This window comes from Phyllobates terribilis, unplaced genomic scaffold (genome assembly GCF_046119375.1).
Source record: "Phyllobates terribilis strain yellow unplaced genomic scaffold, ASM4611937v1 Scaffold_3__8_contigs__length_932513732, whole genome shotgun sequence".
Lineage (NCBI taxonomy): Eukaryota > Metazoa > Chordata > Amphibia > Anura > Dendrobatidae > Phyllobates > Phyllobates terribilis.
The window spans coordinates 490,020,704-490,039,391 of record NW_027362763.1 but is presented as its reverse complement, the minus strand read 5'-3'; the positions used below and the strand labels follow the sequence as shown (position 1 = coordinate 490,039,391).

Sequence of the window (18,688 nt, the reverse complement as noted above, 5' to 3'; positions counted from 1 at the left end):
TTGAAAAATAAAAAACAAAATATATAAAGATGTGTAAAAGAAAATATGCTAAATGTGCAAAAACAAATATATACATATTAAAATTATTCTCAGAAACACATCATTATTATAGTTATAAATATACAACATATAAATTATACAGATATATAGTACAGAAAAAACTTGTATATAAATAAATATATTCATATGCATTTAATAAAATAGATAATTCTCAATATTTTATAGGAATATAAATATATACAAAAATATTTTGCTGTGGAATAGATATAATGCATAAACTGGGCAGCACGGTGGCTCAGTGGTTAGCACTGCATATATAAAAAGGAAAAAAATGTAATAATGCAAAAATTTTGAATAAAATATGAATTGAGGAAAAAGGGAAAAGAACACACACACACAACCCACTCGTGTTCATTGTCTGGTAAGGCACGTCCAGTCCCCTCTTTTTTTCTTTTTAATATTGTCTTCTCATCTTGTGGTGTTCTTAAGATTAATGGCTGTAAAATTATTTCTGTAATTGCCTAATTTTTGAATACTATTTTCTTGGGTATGTGTACTTTTGTGGTATTCGTAGGGTGCTATATACTTTTTGGGATTTTGTCATTTCTCTCTCTATGTAGGTTTTGTTACAACACGGTTGCTGCCATAGGCCGTCATGGCGGTGCAGTTGCTTATAGAGGTTATGCTTACCACCTACTGTTTGACTTGTTAAAGGGATTTAACATTTTCAGAAAGTGAACTACAAACTTAAAAAAAAGGTATTCTCTCTCCCTGGGTTGTGCGCCGGCTCCCACAGCCGCTCAGGTTTGTGTTTTGGCTGCAACAGTGACGTCCCACTGACAGTGCACATCAACGCTGTAACCGATCACTGAGCTCGGTGACTTGTGCGTCTACCTCGGCCAAGCCGCTGAGCTTGGGGGTTGACTACAGCAGTGATGCGCACTGTCGATGTGATCACAATGCTGCAGCCAAAACTCTGTGACCTGAGCAGCGGCATGAAGCCCAGTACTGGACCCTCTGCATTTTACAGCATGTGGGGTCCACACTTTCCTCTTTTTAATATTTGCGTTATTTTACGATATTCAGAACTGAGTCAGCAGGTGCTGATGTCTCTGGCGCCCAAACTTTGTCATCAAAGATATCCCTCATTAAGTAGATTTGGCAGCAAGACTGAAATTGGAATTTAAAGCTTTCCTATGGTTTCTAGAATACATAAACAGCACTGAAAAGCAACAAGTAGTAAGTAATAAGCTGTTCTGAATATTTTACATGATTTAAATTGGCCCATTTCCCAGTTTTGTAAGAATGAGTTTATAAGAGCTGAACCATGGCAAAACACTGCAATTGAGCTCTTTCTGTTATCATACAAAGCAGTTGCTTCATTGTGAAATTATTTAGCACTACGCATGTGGTAAGCGGAGAGCTTCACCATTGTCTAAATACACAGTATATTTACCATATTAAAGCGCAGCCATTAATTAAGACAGCAGCAACTAGACCATTGTCTAACCAGCCGTTTACATAATACCACTTTTTTGGTGCTATAATAAATTAGAAATATACCAACAAAATCATGTAGTAACTGATGATGTAGGGAGTTTATAATAAATTAGAAATATACCAACAAAATCATGTAGTAACTGATGATATAGGGAGTTTGAGTTGATCCCATGTTAAAATACAAAAGTTCCATAGAAGTTGATTACTACAAGTTGCTTTATTAAACTTTAAAGGATAACTATACTTTCAGATAACTCTTCCGAATGAACTGTTGTGTGTAAGTGATGAATACGAATAATTTTAGCCTTTACAGTTGAAACCAGAAGTTTCCATACACTATAAAAAAAGACACATATGCATGTTTGATTTTTGCAATTTTTTTTTGAAAGTACAGTTCTTATTTAAGAACTTTTCAATCTTCTCTCTCCATTCATCTTTCAGTTTCTTTATCAAATATCTCTCTATCAAGGTTGTGTTTTTAGCCAGTGTTTGATACAATCTATCCATTCAAAGACCTAAATGTCTGCTGGCATATGAAATGTATCTAGGTACAAGCAAGATCATTTAAAGTTTCTAAGGGACTGTTGCCAATCATCCATACATTTCTAAACAGTCCATAAAAGTAGGATAACTCCTAGTGTTCATGATTATCGTCACTAATTAGCATTATGCAGATCACACGTGATCATAGCAGCATTCTAGGAAGTACCGTAGGCATATATCACTTATTATTGGGGATTTGTTAGAATTTTCCCATTTGTCCGTAATTAATCGTTGTCTGTGATTTTATTTTAATTTTTTTCTGGACATCTTTTAAACTCCTTATTGATGCATGCCATACATGTTCAGCACAAGTTGGTAGCCATACCCGGTACATATTGGCTGTGACACACTCAGGACCTGCCTCTAACAGCCACGACTGTTAACTGGTTAAATGCTGCTGCCAAACTTACACTGGCATTAACAGCATGCCAGCATGGGGATGCATCATTCTGTGCTTCTGTTAGTTCCCCGTGACCCAATCGCGGGGCGCTGATGGATTGCTATGACAGACGAAGGTCTGTTGAAGACCTCCGTGCTTGTCATCAGGGAGCTTCTTTGAAACTAAACTGTGGTGTTGCTGTATATAGCATAAGCGAACAGATGATTTGCAGGTTCTAATCCCCTAAGGCATACATGCCAAACTCTGGCCCGTGGGCCACCACAACCACCACCCCTATGTGGTGCCATTATTCTGTATGGAGGACTCTGTGAGGCCCACTATACTGTATGGAGGACTATGTGGGGCCCATTATTCTGTATGGAGGACTATGTGGGGCCATTATTCTGTATGGAGGACTATGTGGGGCTCATTATGCTGTATGGAGGACTATGTGGGGCCCCATAATTCTGTATGGAGGACTCTGTGAGGCCCATTATACTGTATGGAGGACTATGTGGGGCCCATTATTCTGTATGGAGGACTATGTGGGCCCATTATACTGTATGGAGGACTCTGGGGTCCATTATACTGTATAGAGGACTATGTGGGCCCATTATACTGTATGGAGGACTCTGTGGGGTCCATTATTCTGTATGGAGGACTCTGTGGGGACAATAATACTGTATACTGGTTGGCCCGCCACTTTGTCCAAGTTTTATATTTTCTCCCTCTGTGTGTTTGTGTGACATCACTGCCCTAAGGGGAGTAATAAATACAGTAAAGTTTTTTGTTTTTTTAAAAAAGGGAAAAAATATGAACTTACCACTCTTTTTTTCCCCATTAAAAAAATAAATATATTTAAAAAAATACACATGGTATCTTCCAAAAAAAAAGCTCTTTCAAAATATAAAAATAATTAACCCAATTGGTAAACACGGTAAACAGAAAAAAATTAAAAACTACAACATTTCAGGGTTTTTGTCACCGCAAAAGTACAAAAAAATGCTGTAAGAAGTGGTCAAAATGTCATATCTCCTAAAATTGTATCAATAAAAATGTAGCCACCCCAGGTTATTTTCACCACACAATTAACGCCGTAAAAACAATTCTCAGAATTGCGGGGGTTTTTTCAGGCAGAATTCAAAGTTGCTTGTTTCTGTGGATGTTCATGGGACATTTGATTTGCAGAGAAAGTGTTCTCCACAAATGTAATGTCACTTATTATGCACTGGGGTCTCTCCAGACCCCAGAGCATAATGAACCTAAAAATATAAAACTAAAAAATATTTATATTCAGATTACCGCTCACCTCTCCAGCTCCATCACTCTTCAGTCACCCATCCAATCTTTGCCACATCTTATCACTGAATCACAGGACCTCCGACTTTGATGAGGCCCGGTAGAGTTCTGCGCAAGCGTATTTAAGGACATTACATGTGCAGAATCGTCCTAGCATGAGAGGCCCAATTACAGAAGTATTGTATAAGTAATTTTTCTTTTTTTTTCTTTTCAACCTTTTGATGGCCCTTTATGGTTCAGAAACATGGCACCACCATTCATTTTGCTAAATCAGTGTGGAAGCAAATTACAAAAAAATCAGCATTTTGGCGAATGTGGATTTTTGTAGTATTAGAGTAGAATTCCCTTCTGCTAATCTCTAGTGGTTATTTTTGTCCTGGTAGAAGGCCCATTTCAACAAGCTGATCATAGATTGTCAGCTGGTTTAGAAAGGACTATCAGCAAATGAACAAATTGCTTGTTTGTCAGATAGCAAACTTAAAAATCACAATTCATCTTCAGCACATTGTTCTGGGTAAACAGGTGAAGTGCTGCCAAGAACAAGGTATTCTATGTGCACAAAACAATTGTATTATTGAGATCATTCTTCACTCAGTGTGGTCGGCCTGTCTAAGCCACCCATTACCCAACCACCCATCTGATTGCATGTAGCCACTCAGCAGCCGTCTAACGTACAATTAGGCTCTGTTCACATCTATGTAGTTATTTTGGTGGTTCTGCTCTCATAGGACCAGAACCATAAAAAATAATGGAAGTGCTGGGTCAAAGGCCTGATGGATTTTCAACAGTACCTACCAGACCCTATTGACTGTTGGATTGCTGCCATGGACCATGGCATTTTATTGAACAAAATAGTGATGTCATAGTGGTTCCCAAATCAGTATTACGAAAGAAAGTGTAAATCCATACTAGGCTGAAAAAGTTTAAAGCGATCGATTTTTGTGCCCAGTGAAAATGGCAATAAACATACTGAAAAAAATCCATCAAACATTTATGGCAACAAATGTAATACTATGTCCACTGAAATGTACCTTACTGAAAGCTTATTTATTTGAACAAAAAAAATGTATGTATTGTACATAAAACACTGCTATACAACATGAACAAATTACATGTTCTACAGGCCAGTATTACGTACATGAATTCTACATAGGCTCACACCCTTGGATCAAAACAAATGCAAAGTACCTCATGTTTGTACCTATCTTTCAGCAAAAAGTTGATGCCTATTAGATAGGACACTATACTAAAGACTCGCCTCAAACTGGGGAAGGATAGGATTCAGCTGTACTGGGCTCAACGTAAAAACAATGGGGTCCAAGGCCTTGGGAATAGCCACATCCTTCAATGCACACAGCAGAAAATGTAGAAATTGTCCAGCACTGCCTACAGTAATACATGAATACACAGGCGTACGTACCCTGTGCTTGTATTGTAGCTACTGCTGTGTATTCATTTTAGACTGTGTGCCCACGATGCGTTTTTGGTGCGGATTTGCAGCTTGGAACCGCTCCAGAAACGCATTGCATACCTTATCCCATGACTTCCTATGACATTCTGCAAGTTCTGTGCACATGGTCAGGATTTTTTCTGCGTGTATTTTACTCGCAGAAAAAATATGGACATGACCAATTCTTGTGCATTTCTGCATGCGTATTTGCCTATACAATGCACTGGAAAAATGCATGGCAAATACGCATGCAAATACACGTCAAATATGCGTCAAAAACGCATGTAAAAACCGCATGCGTTTTTCTACCAAGGAGATGCAGAAATGCTCAGGAAAATTTCTACTTCATTTCTGCATGGTGGGCACTAAGCCTAATACTGTATGTAGTGCTCCCCAATTTCTGCATTACATGCCATTATACATGTTATATGTCTTTCCGTTTTTCTTTAGTGGAATCGGTCGGAATTGGCCATGGGCTTCTGGAGGCAGCAGTATCTTGGCGGAGTTTGGAACCCTGCACCTAGAGTTCATCCACTTAAGTGAAGTATCTGGAAATCCACTTTTTGCTGAGAAGGCAAGTACTAACTGTGACTGTAGATTAAAACACGCGATATTTGGCTTTACAGGTAGATCTCCCCTAAAGTTTTATACATGTAATAGAATATTTTAATCATATTTTTAGATGTTTCCTACTAAAGATTACATTGTCTACTGTAACTTCACCACCCTCCAATAGCTTTAAAGTGAACCCAACAGCTGATGCTGCCAGTGGCAAACATAGGCCTGTCCATCCAGGGCAGCGGGCGGGGAGAAACCGCCGGGCACTCACGTGTCTAGTCTGTGTGGCTCGGTCCCCGGCAGCTTTTAAAGCATGTTTTCCTCTGAAACATGGCAGCGTTTCAGAATCAAACAGACCTGGCTGAGATCCTAATGCTGATACATTATGCCCATGGGTTGGAGTGCATGTATAAGGTGTCAGGTTCACTTTAAAGGTTTCTACATCTGAACACTGTGACAATAGGAAAGGGTAGTGCCTGCTGAGATTTGTCATTTTCTAGAAGTGTGGTTATATACCTTGATTAAAGGTTTTTTGGTTTTTTTTGGAAACGCGTCCCTTGACTGCAGTCGATTTTAAAAAAAAAAAAAAAAAAGGGAAACAAACTGTGCTTTATTCTTTTCATAAAGTTTGGGGCTGTTTTTTATAACTAAAGTATAAAAATAAATCCTTTTATAAGTCTGGTATGTTTGCGCTCATACTGACTTGAAGAATCATACTGCCATTTTTACTGCATAATGAGTGCTGTCAAAACAAAATTAAAGAAAAAAAATATGGGGGATTTGCATTTTTTTCACCATTTTATTACATTTGAAAGTATTTTCAGTTGATTACACGGTAAAGTAAATGTTGTCATTCAAAACGACAATAACTCATCCAGCTAAAAAAACCAAAGCCCTCGCGGCTATTTTGATGGACAGATAAAAAAAATGTGTGGCTCTTGGAAGAAGAAGAAAAAACTAGCGCAAAGAAAATGAAAATGTCCCAGTCATGAAGGGGTTAAGGTGCCATAACAGATGGATCCATACCAGGGCCAATTGTACAAGGTATTGGACTGATGAACAGAAGGTGGGGAGTTCACACATGGTAGATTTATTTCTGAAATTTCTGACTTTTTTTTTTTTTATTATTTTTGGGACCTGCAGAAATCCATGCGCTTGCCACCATAACAGCTTTATCAGGATCAATACAACTGATTGTCACAGAAATGTATGCAACAAATCTGCCATGTGTGAATTTCCCTTTATTGTACCATTTATTTAGCTCAGAAAATTCAGTAATGTGTTAGAATCATCTATCCTATTTACCAGGCCCCAGTGAGGTATATGGCACTTATACACTGGATTCTCTAGCTATTTTGGCTACATTGTATACATGTGCATTTAGAATTATTTCACGTGAACTTGTGTAAAATATAGGTGATTCTTTCCTTTTACCATTTCTGATGCTTCGTCTCTTCTGGCATGATTTTTACCCATTCCTGATTTAGTGCCTAGCAGTTCTCTATGCTTTCCCCACAGGTATTAAGAAAAATAATTGTAAAATCTGACTGTATGGAAAAGCAATCTATTTTGAATGATAATGCCTGTGTATGTAGCAGCTAGTCCATGTATTCTACTAGACATACTATATCTGTTCCAGAACACTTGACTCCACTGTTAATGAACCCAAATCCCAATGCTTATCTTAGGTAATGAACATTCGGAAAGTGTTAAGTCGGCTGGATAAACCACAGGGGCTTTATCCCAACTACCTGAATCCCAGCAGTGGCCAATGGGGACAACGTAAGTGTCGCCTAATTATTGGTGCTAATTAGAAAATATGATAATCACATATTCTATACATAATCCATTGCATGTAATTATGTAAAAAATGCACTGAATATAACGTAGTTTTACTAAATTAATGAGAACTGGCAGCTAATGCAAAATAACACTTTTGTACATACAGTGTATTTTATTAGGACACCTATTGGAGCTTTTATGACCTCCCATTCTAAATCCATAGGCATTAATATGGAGTTCGACCCCACTCGCATCTGTTTGCAATTGTAACAGCTAAAAAATCTTTGGAGGCTTTTTATAAGATTTTGAAGTGTCTGGAAACTTTTGCTCATTCATCCAGAAGAGCGTTTGCAAGCCAGGCCCCCTTGCCCAACATCACTGTCTGTCCTCACAATCTTAATTAATCCCAAAGGTGTTTGGTGGGATTGAGCTCCCATGCTATCCAGACAAGTTCTTCTATATCAAGCTCTCCAAACCCCTTTACTGACTGACCTTTGTGCACAGTGACAGTAATAATGAAACAGAAAAGGCCTTTCTCCAAACATTTTCCAGATAATTGCCCTTAATGTCTTTGGATGCTGTTGCAGTAATTGTACCTGACGTTTTTAAAACAAGCTGTTGTGAGTTGTGCATAAGGAATAACACGATTTCTGTCCATTATGAATTATAGCATGCATATTTTACCAGTTTTCTCATTTGCACGCTCTTCCTCTAATTTTCAGTTATCGCTGAGCCAGTGGGAGGAGACTAACTGCTATATGCTGTCTCCCATGCACAGCACACACGGGCTTGCGGGATTCCTGCTTTTCTTTCTCTGTGTAGGACAGAAACATAAAGAACATTATTACTTACAGCATTACTTACCTGTGTGGCTGTGAATCCAGCACTGTACTGAGGGAAAACAGTTGCTTGAAGCTGCAGCAGCTCCATCTGCCTGTCTCACTGTGTTGAGTGCTCCTCACACCACCTCCATCCCCTCTGGAACAAAGAGGCCTAGGCCAATCTTTAAAGTTTAAAAGGACAATGCTGTTAGATGTCTTTACAGTGACAGAAGTATGATGTAAAAAAACAGCACAAATGTCTGCAGCACACTCTCACAATTGTGATCGACACAGTAAAAAATAAAAAACAAAACAGGAACCACTAGTCTCAAAACAATCCAATGAAAAAAATCTTGACAGCACTAACCAGGGATTGCAAAATAATACTTGATAAAGACCATGAGGGTTGAAATGTTGCTTTTGTGTATGGAGAAATTAACAAAAAAAAAAAAAAAAACCTTTTTGATTATTTTTGCAACTCCTGGTGAGGACGGTCGAGATTTTTTTTTTTTCAAAGCAGCATGTGTCACTCCACAGAACACATTTCCACTGTTCCTGGAGTGCAGTGGCAGCATGCTTTATAATCACTCTGACACTTGGTGATGTAAGGTTTCCGTGCAGCTGCTCAGCCATGAAGCTCCTGGTACACAGTTTTGTGCTGATGTTAATACCAAAGCTGGTTTGGAGCTTGGCACTTAGTCAGCAGCTCGTTGGCAACATTTATGCACTATGCGCCTCCTCATACTGCGATCCTGCTCTGTAACTTTAAATCATCAGCCACTTCATGATTGAGTTGCTTTGGTTCATTAAAGGGAATCTATCTCCAGATTTGTCCTGCCCCATCTGAGAATGACATGATGTAGGGACAGAGACCCTGATTCCAATAAGGTATCACTTACTGAGCTGCGTGTTGTATTTTTTCATAGAATCAGTTTTATCTGCTGCAGAACTACCAGTTCTCGGAATGCTGAGCTCTGTATAGCCCCGCCCACACCTGTGCATAGGCAGAAAACTGAATCTGTGGTGGAGTTATACAGAGCTCATGAATATGGAGAACTATGCAGAAGGTTTACTAGTCCTCTAGTGATAATCAAAACTACAGCAAGCACCCCTATATGTGATACATCAGAATCAGGGTCTGTGTCTACATTATGCTGCTCTCATCTTAGGTGGCAAAAACCTGGTGACTGATTCCCCTTAAAAGGTGTCTCTCAATACCTCTACCCATATGGTATATACAGTGTCGGACAGTGATGACGCGGGCCCAGCAACATCATTTACCGTGGGGGCCCACTGTTCATTTACATGCATACATTACATGATCTTCATTCACAAATTTACCTCTGTTTCTATATAACAATACACTGGGAAGTTTGTTGAATAAGAGATGAGATGCCGCTTTTATCTGCACATAGGGAGTCGGGTGTTTCGTGCCAACTACTGCTCATATAGGGAGGAGGGAGGCCGACTAGTGCTCATATAGGGAGGAGGGAGGCCGACTACTGCTCATATAGGGAGGAGGGAGGCCGACTACTGCTCATATAGGGAGGAGGGAGGCTGACTACTGCTCATATAGGGAGGAGGGAGGCCGACTAGTGCTCATATAGGGAGGAGGGAGGCCGACCACTGCTCATATAGGGAGGAGGGAGGCCGACCACTGCTCATATAGGGAGGAGGGAGGCCGACCACTGCTCATATAGGGAGGAGGGAGGCTGACTACTGCTCATATAGGGAGGAGGGAGGCTGACTACTGCTCATATAGGGAGGAGGGAGGCCGACCACTGCTCATATAGGGAGGAGGGAGGCCGACCACTGCTCATATAGGGAGGAGGGAGGCCGACCACTGCTCATATAGGGAGGAGGGAGGCCGACCACTGCTCATATAGGGAGGAGGGAGGCCGACCACTGCTCATATAGGGAGGAGGGAGGCCGACCACTGCTCATATAGGGAGGAGGGAGGCCGACCACTGCTCATATAGGGAGGAGGGAGGCCGACCACTGCTCATATAGGGAGGAGGGAGGCCGACCACTGCTCATATAGGGAGGAGGGAGGCCGACCACTGCTCATATAGGGAGGAGGGAGGCCGACCACTGCTCATATAGGGAGGAGGGAGGCCGACCACTGCTCATATAGGGAGGAGGGAGGCCGACCACTGCTCATATAGGGAGGAGGGAGGCCGACCACTGCTCATATAGGGAGGAGGGAGGCCGACCACTGCTCATATAGGGAGGAGGGAGGCCGACCACTGCTCATATAGGGAGGAGGGAGGCCGACCACTGCTCATATAGGGAGGAGGGAGGCCGACCACTGCTCATATAGGGAGGAGGGAGGCCGACCACTGCTCATATAGGGAGGAGGGAGGCCGACCACTGCTCATATAGGGAGGAGGGAGGCCGACCACTGCTCATATAGGGAGGAGGGAGGCCGACCACTGCTCATATAGGGAGGAGGGAGGCCGACCACTGCTCATATAGGGAGGAGGGAGGCCGACCACTGCTCATATAGGGAGGAGGGAGGCCGACCACTGCTCATATAGGGAGGAGGGAGGCCGACCACTGCTCATATAGGGAGGAGGGAGGCTGACTCCTGCAAAGGGGTCTACCAGAGGTTTCACCTGTTCTCCTGTGGGCCAGTCCGAGCCTGGGTGTATAAGTATTGTACTTTGATGTATTTAATGATGTATCCAATTTGCGAGTTTAATATCTCCAGGCTTGGCCAGTCTCTCAGCTTGGAAAGAACATTTGCTTCCCAGCCTGTACATACTGCCTGCCTTGAATGATGATCTCACACGGTACCAGACATTGTGAAGCCACTCTGGCTGTATGCACTCGTAGATAATGAGTCACGCAGAGCACAAGAATACAGAGGGATGAAAAGTACAGAGCATTAACAAAGCAAACTTTTGTGCCTTTATTCACTCGTTGTCTCTCTTAAATATATATCCCTATTCAGAAAAGTAATTGCTGCAGCAGAAATGTTTCTGCCTTGTGACCAGTAACTAAGGGACTAATAAAGATTGTTTGTTCATCTAACAAGATGCAAGACTTTACAAGGTCCCCTAATTTAGAAAGAGTATGTTACATCGCTATGTATTTTGCTTTGTGACATGAGCTCCTGAGGTCCCACTGTATCTTTGGAGCTAAGGAAGTTGTTAAAGGTCACTTGATTAAAGTTTCTTTAACCTTCACTATACAAATTGTAACTTGCGTTCCTAACTATACTTGTGTCATTGGGATCCTTGATTCTGCCTCCCGTCAGGTGGATATAATCTTCCCACATAGGTCTATACATGGCTGCTAATATGCACCGCAGCAGTGTAGGTGGTTTAAGAACACATTTACAATATATCCTGGAGAGCGCATTCTAAGGGAAAGCAAGCTCTGCATTCTTGAGGCTCTCATTCAGCTAATCCCAAATGGTGGGTGGATATATATTAAGAGGTGCACAATAGGAAACATTAGTTTCTAAGTCTCCTCGGCATATGTTTGTGCAGCTTTTCTTTTGATGCAGGGACAGTCTCTCTTGGAGCACAATTCTAGCTTCCCACCAGTATGTGCCATCATCTCTGGATTCTCAACTATGAGCGGGGGTCTGCGTCCCTTACACTTGTGTATAAACCTTACAGGGAGCCTGTCGGCACCTCTACTCCTGCACAAGCAGAGGAAGTGTGCCATAGGACAGTGTTAGACATTATGAAAGATGCAGAATATTGCAGAAATTAATTTTTAGTCATCTTAAAACTAGGCTGCCAGGTACACTGGTGTGCTTATCGGTGCATTTGCAGTCTGAGTCCTCTTCACTTCTCCCTTTCCTACCCTCTGCTTCTTTACTGACAGTGAAGAGTATCCAGAGAAATTATGCAGCAGAGTCTGCCTCCATTATCAATCAAGACTCGGTGGCATCATCGGTGTGGGGAATCCATGTGAAGCCATTGACTTCAAGTGCTCTGATACACCCACCAATGCACTTGTGAACCTAATTTTCCTAGAAAAAATACTAATTTCAGCACAGTTCTCTTCTGCAGTGATGTTCTAAATGCACACGATAATGCAGGAGCGGGTAGCTAGCTGTCAAACACAGCTGAGCCCAAATAGTGAAGGCAGAGACAGTTTATTACCATCTCTGCCTTTCCGATAGCTGTATACACAATGTTGAACAAGCTCTGTGTATACAATAATAGGAAATGCTAACGGTGCTTTCTACTCCTGAGCCAATGGTAATGTGATCATTGGGTCTATGGAGGGAGAAGGAGCTGCTGGGTCCTAGGAGACACCCAGTCAACGCTACTGCGCAGCTAGGAGACTGCATTTTCACTGTAACTGGTGCCAATGTACCAGCCCCAATTATAGGGGAAATCAGATTTAAAGAAATAGTATTTAAATGTTGAAATGACTCCCAAAGATTTCAATGAGCTTGTGGGGGCACAATATCAAAAATAAATATAGTAGGTAGAAAATAAATAAAAAACGTATTAATAAAAATGTCACTAATCCTGCCCCCCATGGAAAAAAAACTGTTTGATATATAAAAATAATTCTTACAGAAAGGGGAAAAAATGTTAAAATGTATGTTGGTGGTCCAAAAATTAAAAACCTGTAAAGACATACATTTCCTTTTATTACCCCACCAATATATTTCCTGATGCCAGCAAAAAAAACATAAAAATGGCCCTGTCCTGAACTAGTTTAAACTTTTATTTTAAGGAGTTGTGGTGCATCTAATTCTCTTTTTAGGTCATATTTTTAGCCGCTAATAGCAGTAACATTACATGAAGGTGCCTACATGTACAATGCGCAAGGTGTCTACTTTCAGATAATATATAAAGTACAGACCAAAAGTTTAGACACACCTTCTCATTTAAAGATTTTTCTGTATTTTCTTGACTATGAAAATTGTACATTCACACTGAAGGCATCACAACTATGATTTAACACATGCGGAATTATATACTTAACAAAAAAGTGTGAAACAACTGAAAATATGTCTTATATTCTAGGTTCTTCAAAGTAGCCACCTTTTGCTTTGATGACTGCTTTGTACACTCTTGGCATTCTCTTGATGAGCTTCAAGAGGTAGTCACCGGAAATGGTTTTCACTTCACAGGTGTGCCGTGTCAGGTTTAATAAGTGGGATTTCTTGCCTTATAAATGGGGTTGGGACCATCAGTTGTGTTGTGCAGAAGTCTGGTGGATACACAGCTGATAGTCCTACTTAATAGACTGTTAGCTGCTTTTTTCTTGCCATAATACAAATTCTAAGTAAAGAAAAACGAGTGGCCATCATTACTTTAAGAAATGAAGGTCAGTCAGTCCGAAAAATTGGGCAAACTTTGAAAGTGTCCCCAAGTGCAGTTGCAAAAACCATCAAGCGCTACAAAGAAACTGGCTCACATGAGGACCGCCCAAGGAAAGGAAGACCAAGAGTCACCTCTGCTTCTGAGGATAAGTTTATCCGAGTCACCAGCCTCAGAAATCGCAGGTTAACAGCAGCTCAGATTAGAGACCAAGTCAATGCCACACAGAGTTCTAGCAGCAGACACATCTCTACAACAACTGTTAAGAGGAGACTTTGTGCAGCAGGCCTTCATGGTAAAATAGCTGCTAGGAAACCACTGCTAAGGACATGCAACACGCAGAAGAGACTTGTTTGGGCTAAAGAACAAAAGGAATGGACATTAGACCAGTGGAAATCTGTGCTTTGGTCTGATGAGTCCAAATTTGAGATCTTTGGTTCCAACCACCATGTCTTTGTGCGACGCAGGAAAGGTGAACGGATGGACTCTACATGCCTGGTGCCCACCGTGAAGCATGGAGGAGGATGTGTGATGGTGTGGGGGTGCTTTGCTGGTGACACTGTTGGGGATTTGTTCAAAATTGAAGGCATACTGAACCAGCATGGCTACCACAGCATCTTGCAGCGGCATGCTATTCCATCTGGTTTGCGTTTAGTTGGACCATCATTTATTTTTCAACAGGACAATGACCCAAAACACACCTCCAGGCACTGTAAGGGCTATTTGACCAAGAGGGAGAGTGATGGGATGCTATGCCAGATGACCTGGCCTCCACAGTCACCAGACCTGAACCCAATCGAGATGGTTTGGGGTGAGCTGGGCCGCAGAGTGAAGGCAAAAGGGCCAACAAGTCCTAAGCATCTCTGGGAACTCCTTCAAGATTGTTGGAAGACCATTTCCGGTGACTACCTCTTGAAGCTCATCAAGAGAATGCCAAGAGTGTGCAAAGCAGTCATCAAAGCAAAAGGTGGCTACTTTGAAGAACCTAAAATATAAGAAATATTTTCAGATGTTTCACACTTCTTTGTTAAGTATATAATTCCACATGTGTTAATTCATAGTTTTGATGCCTTCAGTGTGAATGTACAATTTTCATAGTCAGGAAAATACAGAAAAATCTTTAAATGAGAAGGTGTGTCCAAACTTTTGGTCTGTACTGTAGGTATTGAGGGTTAATATAAAATCTAATTTACTGAATAATTGATATATAGAATATACATCAAAAGTGCGAAAACTGTCCAAGCCAACAAAGGTTCAAAATGTCGATCTACCTGTTTCAACTAAAGGGTTAAAGCCCAGTACTTACAGGCTGATCATCCTGTATGGGGCAGACTTATTATTATTTATTTATATAGCACCATTGAGTCCATGGTGCTGTAAATAAGAAGGGGTTACATACCAAATACAGATATCACTTACAGTAAACTAACAATGATAGACTGGTACAGAGGGAAGAAGACCCTGCACTTGCGGGCTTACATTCTACAGGATGGTGGGGAAGGAAACAGTAGGTTGAGGGGTTGCAGTAGCTCCGGTGTGGAGGTGGCAGCAAGGTCATGGCAGGCTGTAAGCTTGTTTGAAGAGATGGGTTTTCAGGTTCCGTCTGACGGATCCAAGTGTGGTGGATAATTGGACTTGTTGAGGCACAGAATTCCAGAGGATGGGGGATATTCAGGAGAAGTCTTGGAGGCGGTTGGGTGAGGAACGAATAAGTGTGGAGGAGGGAAGGTCTTGGGAGGACTGGAGATTACATAAGAGAATATATCGGGAGATTAGTTCAGAGATGTATGGAGGAGAGAGGTTATGAATGGCTTTTTAGGTCAGTAGGACTGATGGTTAATGCGATTATTCTTTCTCCATACAGCATGCATATTGTCAGCAGCACATCACGTTTCTGTGGGGAGATGTGCTGCCGAAAAATGATTTCATAGCCTGCAAAAAGTCAGATCTGCCAATTAACAAATGGGGGAATGTCTACCAGGGCCAAAAATCTGTCCCATTCTCTGATTATCAGTCTGGGTCGTACCCCTATAGTTTCTTCAGTAAGTCTACATATGTCGACTCAAAGCAAACCCTTCTGTTTTCCTGACATGTCTATTTTAGTAAATGTCTTTTGTTTATGGGGAATAAAATTATTGGATTGAATCAGGGGCGGACATATCATTGGTGCAACCCTGTGAACAATGCCCCCCTTGGAAAGTCCATAAAAATTAGCACTAAACAAAAATGTTCATACCTCCTGGTACTTTATGGCGGATTTAAAATAAAAAAATATCAATACTCAGGGGAACAGTGGGACTAAATTAAAAACTGGCCGTGTGTGCTTGAGTAGGATTTGCCAAATGTATGACTTACCGTATGCAATTAAGAAATATGGTGCATCTTTCAGATGTGCTCTACACTCGTCCTGGGCGAGCCCTGCTTGCCTTTCTTTCAGTTGATGCAGCCGACCAGGAATGAGACTTTAAAACATTGAAGAGGTTGTCCACTGCTTTAGCATTGATGGCCTATCCTTAGGATAGGTCATCAATGTCTGATCGGTCAGGGTCTGACACACAACACCCCCGCCGATCAGCTGTTATCAGTGTTGGTCACACGACTTCCCCGCCACTCAGCTGTTATCAATGTTGGTCACACTAAACCCCCTCTGATCAACTGTTATTTGTGGCGGCAGCCTCCGGCTGGAAGTACTCTCTTGCGGAGCTGCTCCCTCCTCTGATAGTGGCCGCCGCAGGATACTGCACATCCGCCTCCTATACAAATCAATAGGAGGCGGATGTGTCGTACTCTGCGGTGGCCAGTATCAGAAGACGGCCTGCTCCGCAAGTAAGTACGTTTGGCCGGCGTCCGCCAACAGAGGACAGCTGATGGACAGGGGTGTGCCGGGTGTTGAACCCCGACCGATCAGACATTGATAATCTATCCTAAGGAAAGGTAATCAATGCTAAAGTAGTGGACAACATCTTTTTAAATCACCATTCTTGCGCAACTAAGAGTTGTGCAAAAAGTTTGCGATGTTTCAAGCAGTTTTATGCCAGAATGGCAAACATTGCTAGGGTGAATTGGGCTGACAGGTCATCTTTAAAGCCTCCTAAATTGAAGACTGCCATAATTTATAAGCTGCATCTAAAGTGATCAGGAAGAGGTGAGGGTGTAGGAGAAAGATGTAATATACCTGATTTCCCATCAGAGTTTAAATAGGAAACAGTTTGGCAGCATGTCTGAATATGATCGCTAATGTCTGAGTGTGATGTGCTCATCTTAAATATTTTCAGATTTTTCCTATCCTTTCCTTCTTAAAATGTAATATTCAGTTTGCACCTGTTTTTCAATTAACTATTTGCTTGCGATCAGTACAGTAGAATATAAAAAAGCTCCATCCAGCATTTGGTCCTTGAAAATCTTGAATTGTACATATCGTTAAATAAAGCCAATGTGTTTTAGGCTCGCAGGCCCTTTGTCATAGCGATGGTGACACTATTGCTAAAGACCTGCGTGCCTGAAACATTGCAGCAGTTTAAATGTGGTGCGTGCTGTTTGTGGATTACATGAGACCTAACTAAAAAAAAGATTTTAAAGGACCGGATACTATAGTTCTACCATGATTGCTGCCCTGTGTCTGTGCAGCGGAGTACACTGAACCTGACCAGCTGGCTAATTATTTTATTATTGGCTGCATTACACCAAAATGAGTTGATTTAATGTTAAAACATATTAAGGGCTCGAGCACATGGCCGATTTTTGTATCCTTGGACAAAATTCTGTACCAGTAAAAAAAAATTGCCGTATGTCCGAGTTTGATCTGATATGAGTGTTTGGAAATCATCGGACTGCATTCGGATGTCATCTTAGTGCAGTCCGACTTCCACAGACTGTTCAGACTGGAGAAGATGTGAGATTTTCTTTCTACATCTTTTACTCATCCGAGAAAATCGGATCAAGCTATGACCACACTGATTTGCATAATTGACCGGATTCACTCGGATGATAAAATACATGGTCATCTGAACCTGTGATTTTGTACACACAGGTTAAACAGGTCCCTGAACATTGATCAACTGTTCTCCTTCTAAGCCCAGTTTTTTTACCAGCTGTTGAGGTGTGTGTGCCTGCATTATGGTACTGCTGAACGCTACTTTAGGATTACATAGAGGTCACATGAGACCCGGCTGGGATGGTACTGCTGAACGCTACTGTACTATACCACAGAGGTTACAGGAGACCCGGCTGGGATGGTACTGCTGAACGCTACTGTACTAAACCACAGAGGTTACAGGAAACCCGGCTGGGATGGTACTGCTGAACGCTACTGTACTAAACCACAGAGGATACAGGACACCCGGCTGGGATGGTACTGCTGAACGCTACTGTACTAAACCACAGAGGTTACAGGAAACCCAGCTGGGATGGTACTGCTGAACGCTACTGTACTAAACCACAGAGGTTACAGGAAACCCGGCTGGGATGCTGCATAAACTCCTTGTTGCAGCAGTAAAAAGTAATAACCGCATTTATGTGGATAGACCAAGAGCGGGGTGCTTTCTCTCACTTCTATCAAGTGTGTGGGGTTTGATAATACATAAAGCAGCCTATCAATATTCTATATTACAATATGCAATGATATTGTGACGTCTGTAGTAAAATTAAAGAGATAAACATCATTATTAAAGTTAATGTCAGTCCCACCCCCACAGTTTTTTTATGCAATCTGTTGCTCTCTGACTGAAAAATTGCTGTTTTTATACATATGCAATGAGTCTGAAGTGCTCCTAGTGTGATCTGAGCACTTCCTGAGCCTCTGCCTCCCTATCTCTATTCCCCGCCTTGTACCACCACCTCCTGCTTGACTGAAAGCTCTGGCTGTGTATTCCGGGAACACTGGGAAGGTAAGTGCTTCAGTCTATTCAGATCACAACCTAATTTGCATATGAATTATAATAGCAATTTTTCTGTCAGAGAGCAACAGATAGTAAGATGGTGTCATCCCTGCCTTTATTTATGCAGAGTGTAGCATGACCATAAAGACAGTTTGGGGTGGTGGGAAGGGACAACTGTGCTGTTT

At 41.6% G+C, this 18,688-nt stretch overlaps 1 protein-coding gene across 1 annotated transcript in view; it reads left to right on the top strand.

Annotated features, from left to right (window-relative positions):
• The window catches only part of MAN1A1 (mannosidase alpha class 1A member 1), a 202,408-nt gene that overhangs the window by 155,793 nt on the left and 27,927 nt on the right, over positions 1–18,688 (top strand). The window contains exons 6-7 of the mRNA XM_073675943.1: positions 5,622–5,745; positions 7,418–7,511. Of these exons, the coding sequence (XP_073532044.1) occupies positions 5,622–5,745; positions 7,418–7,511 (218 nt within the window). The remainder of the gene's footprint in view (positions 1–5,621; positions 5,746–7,417; positions 7,512–18,688) is intronic.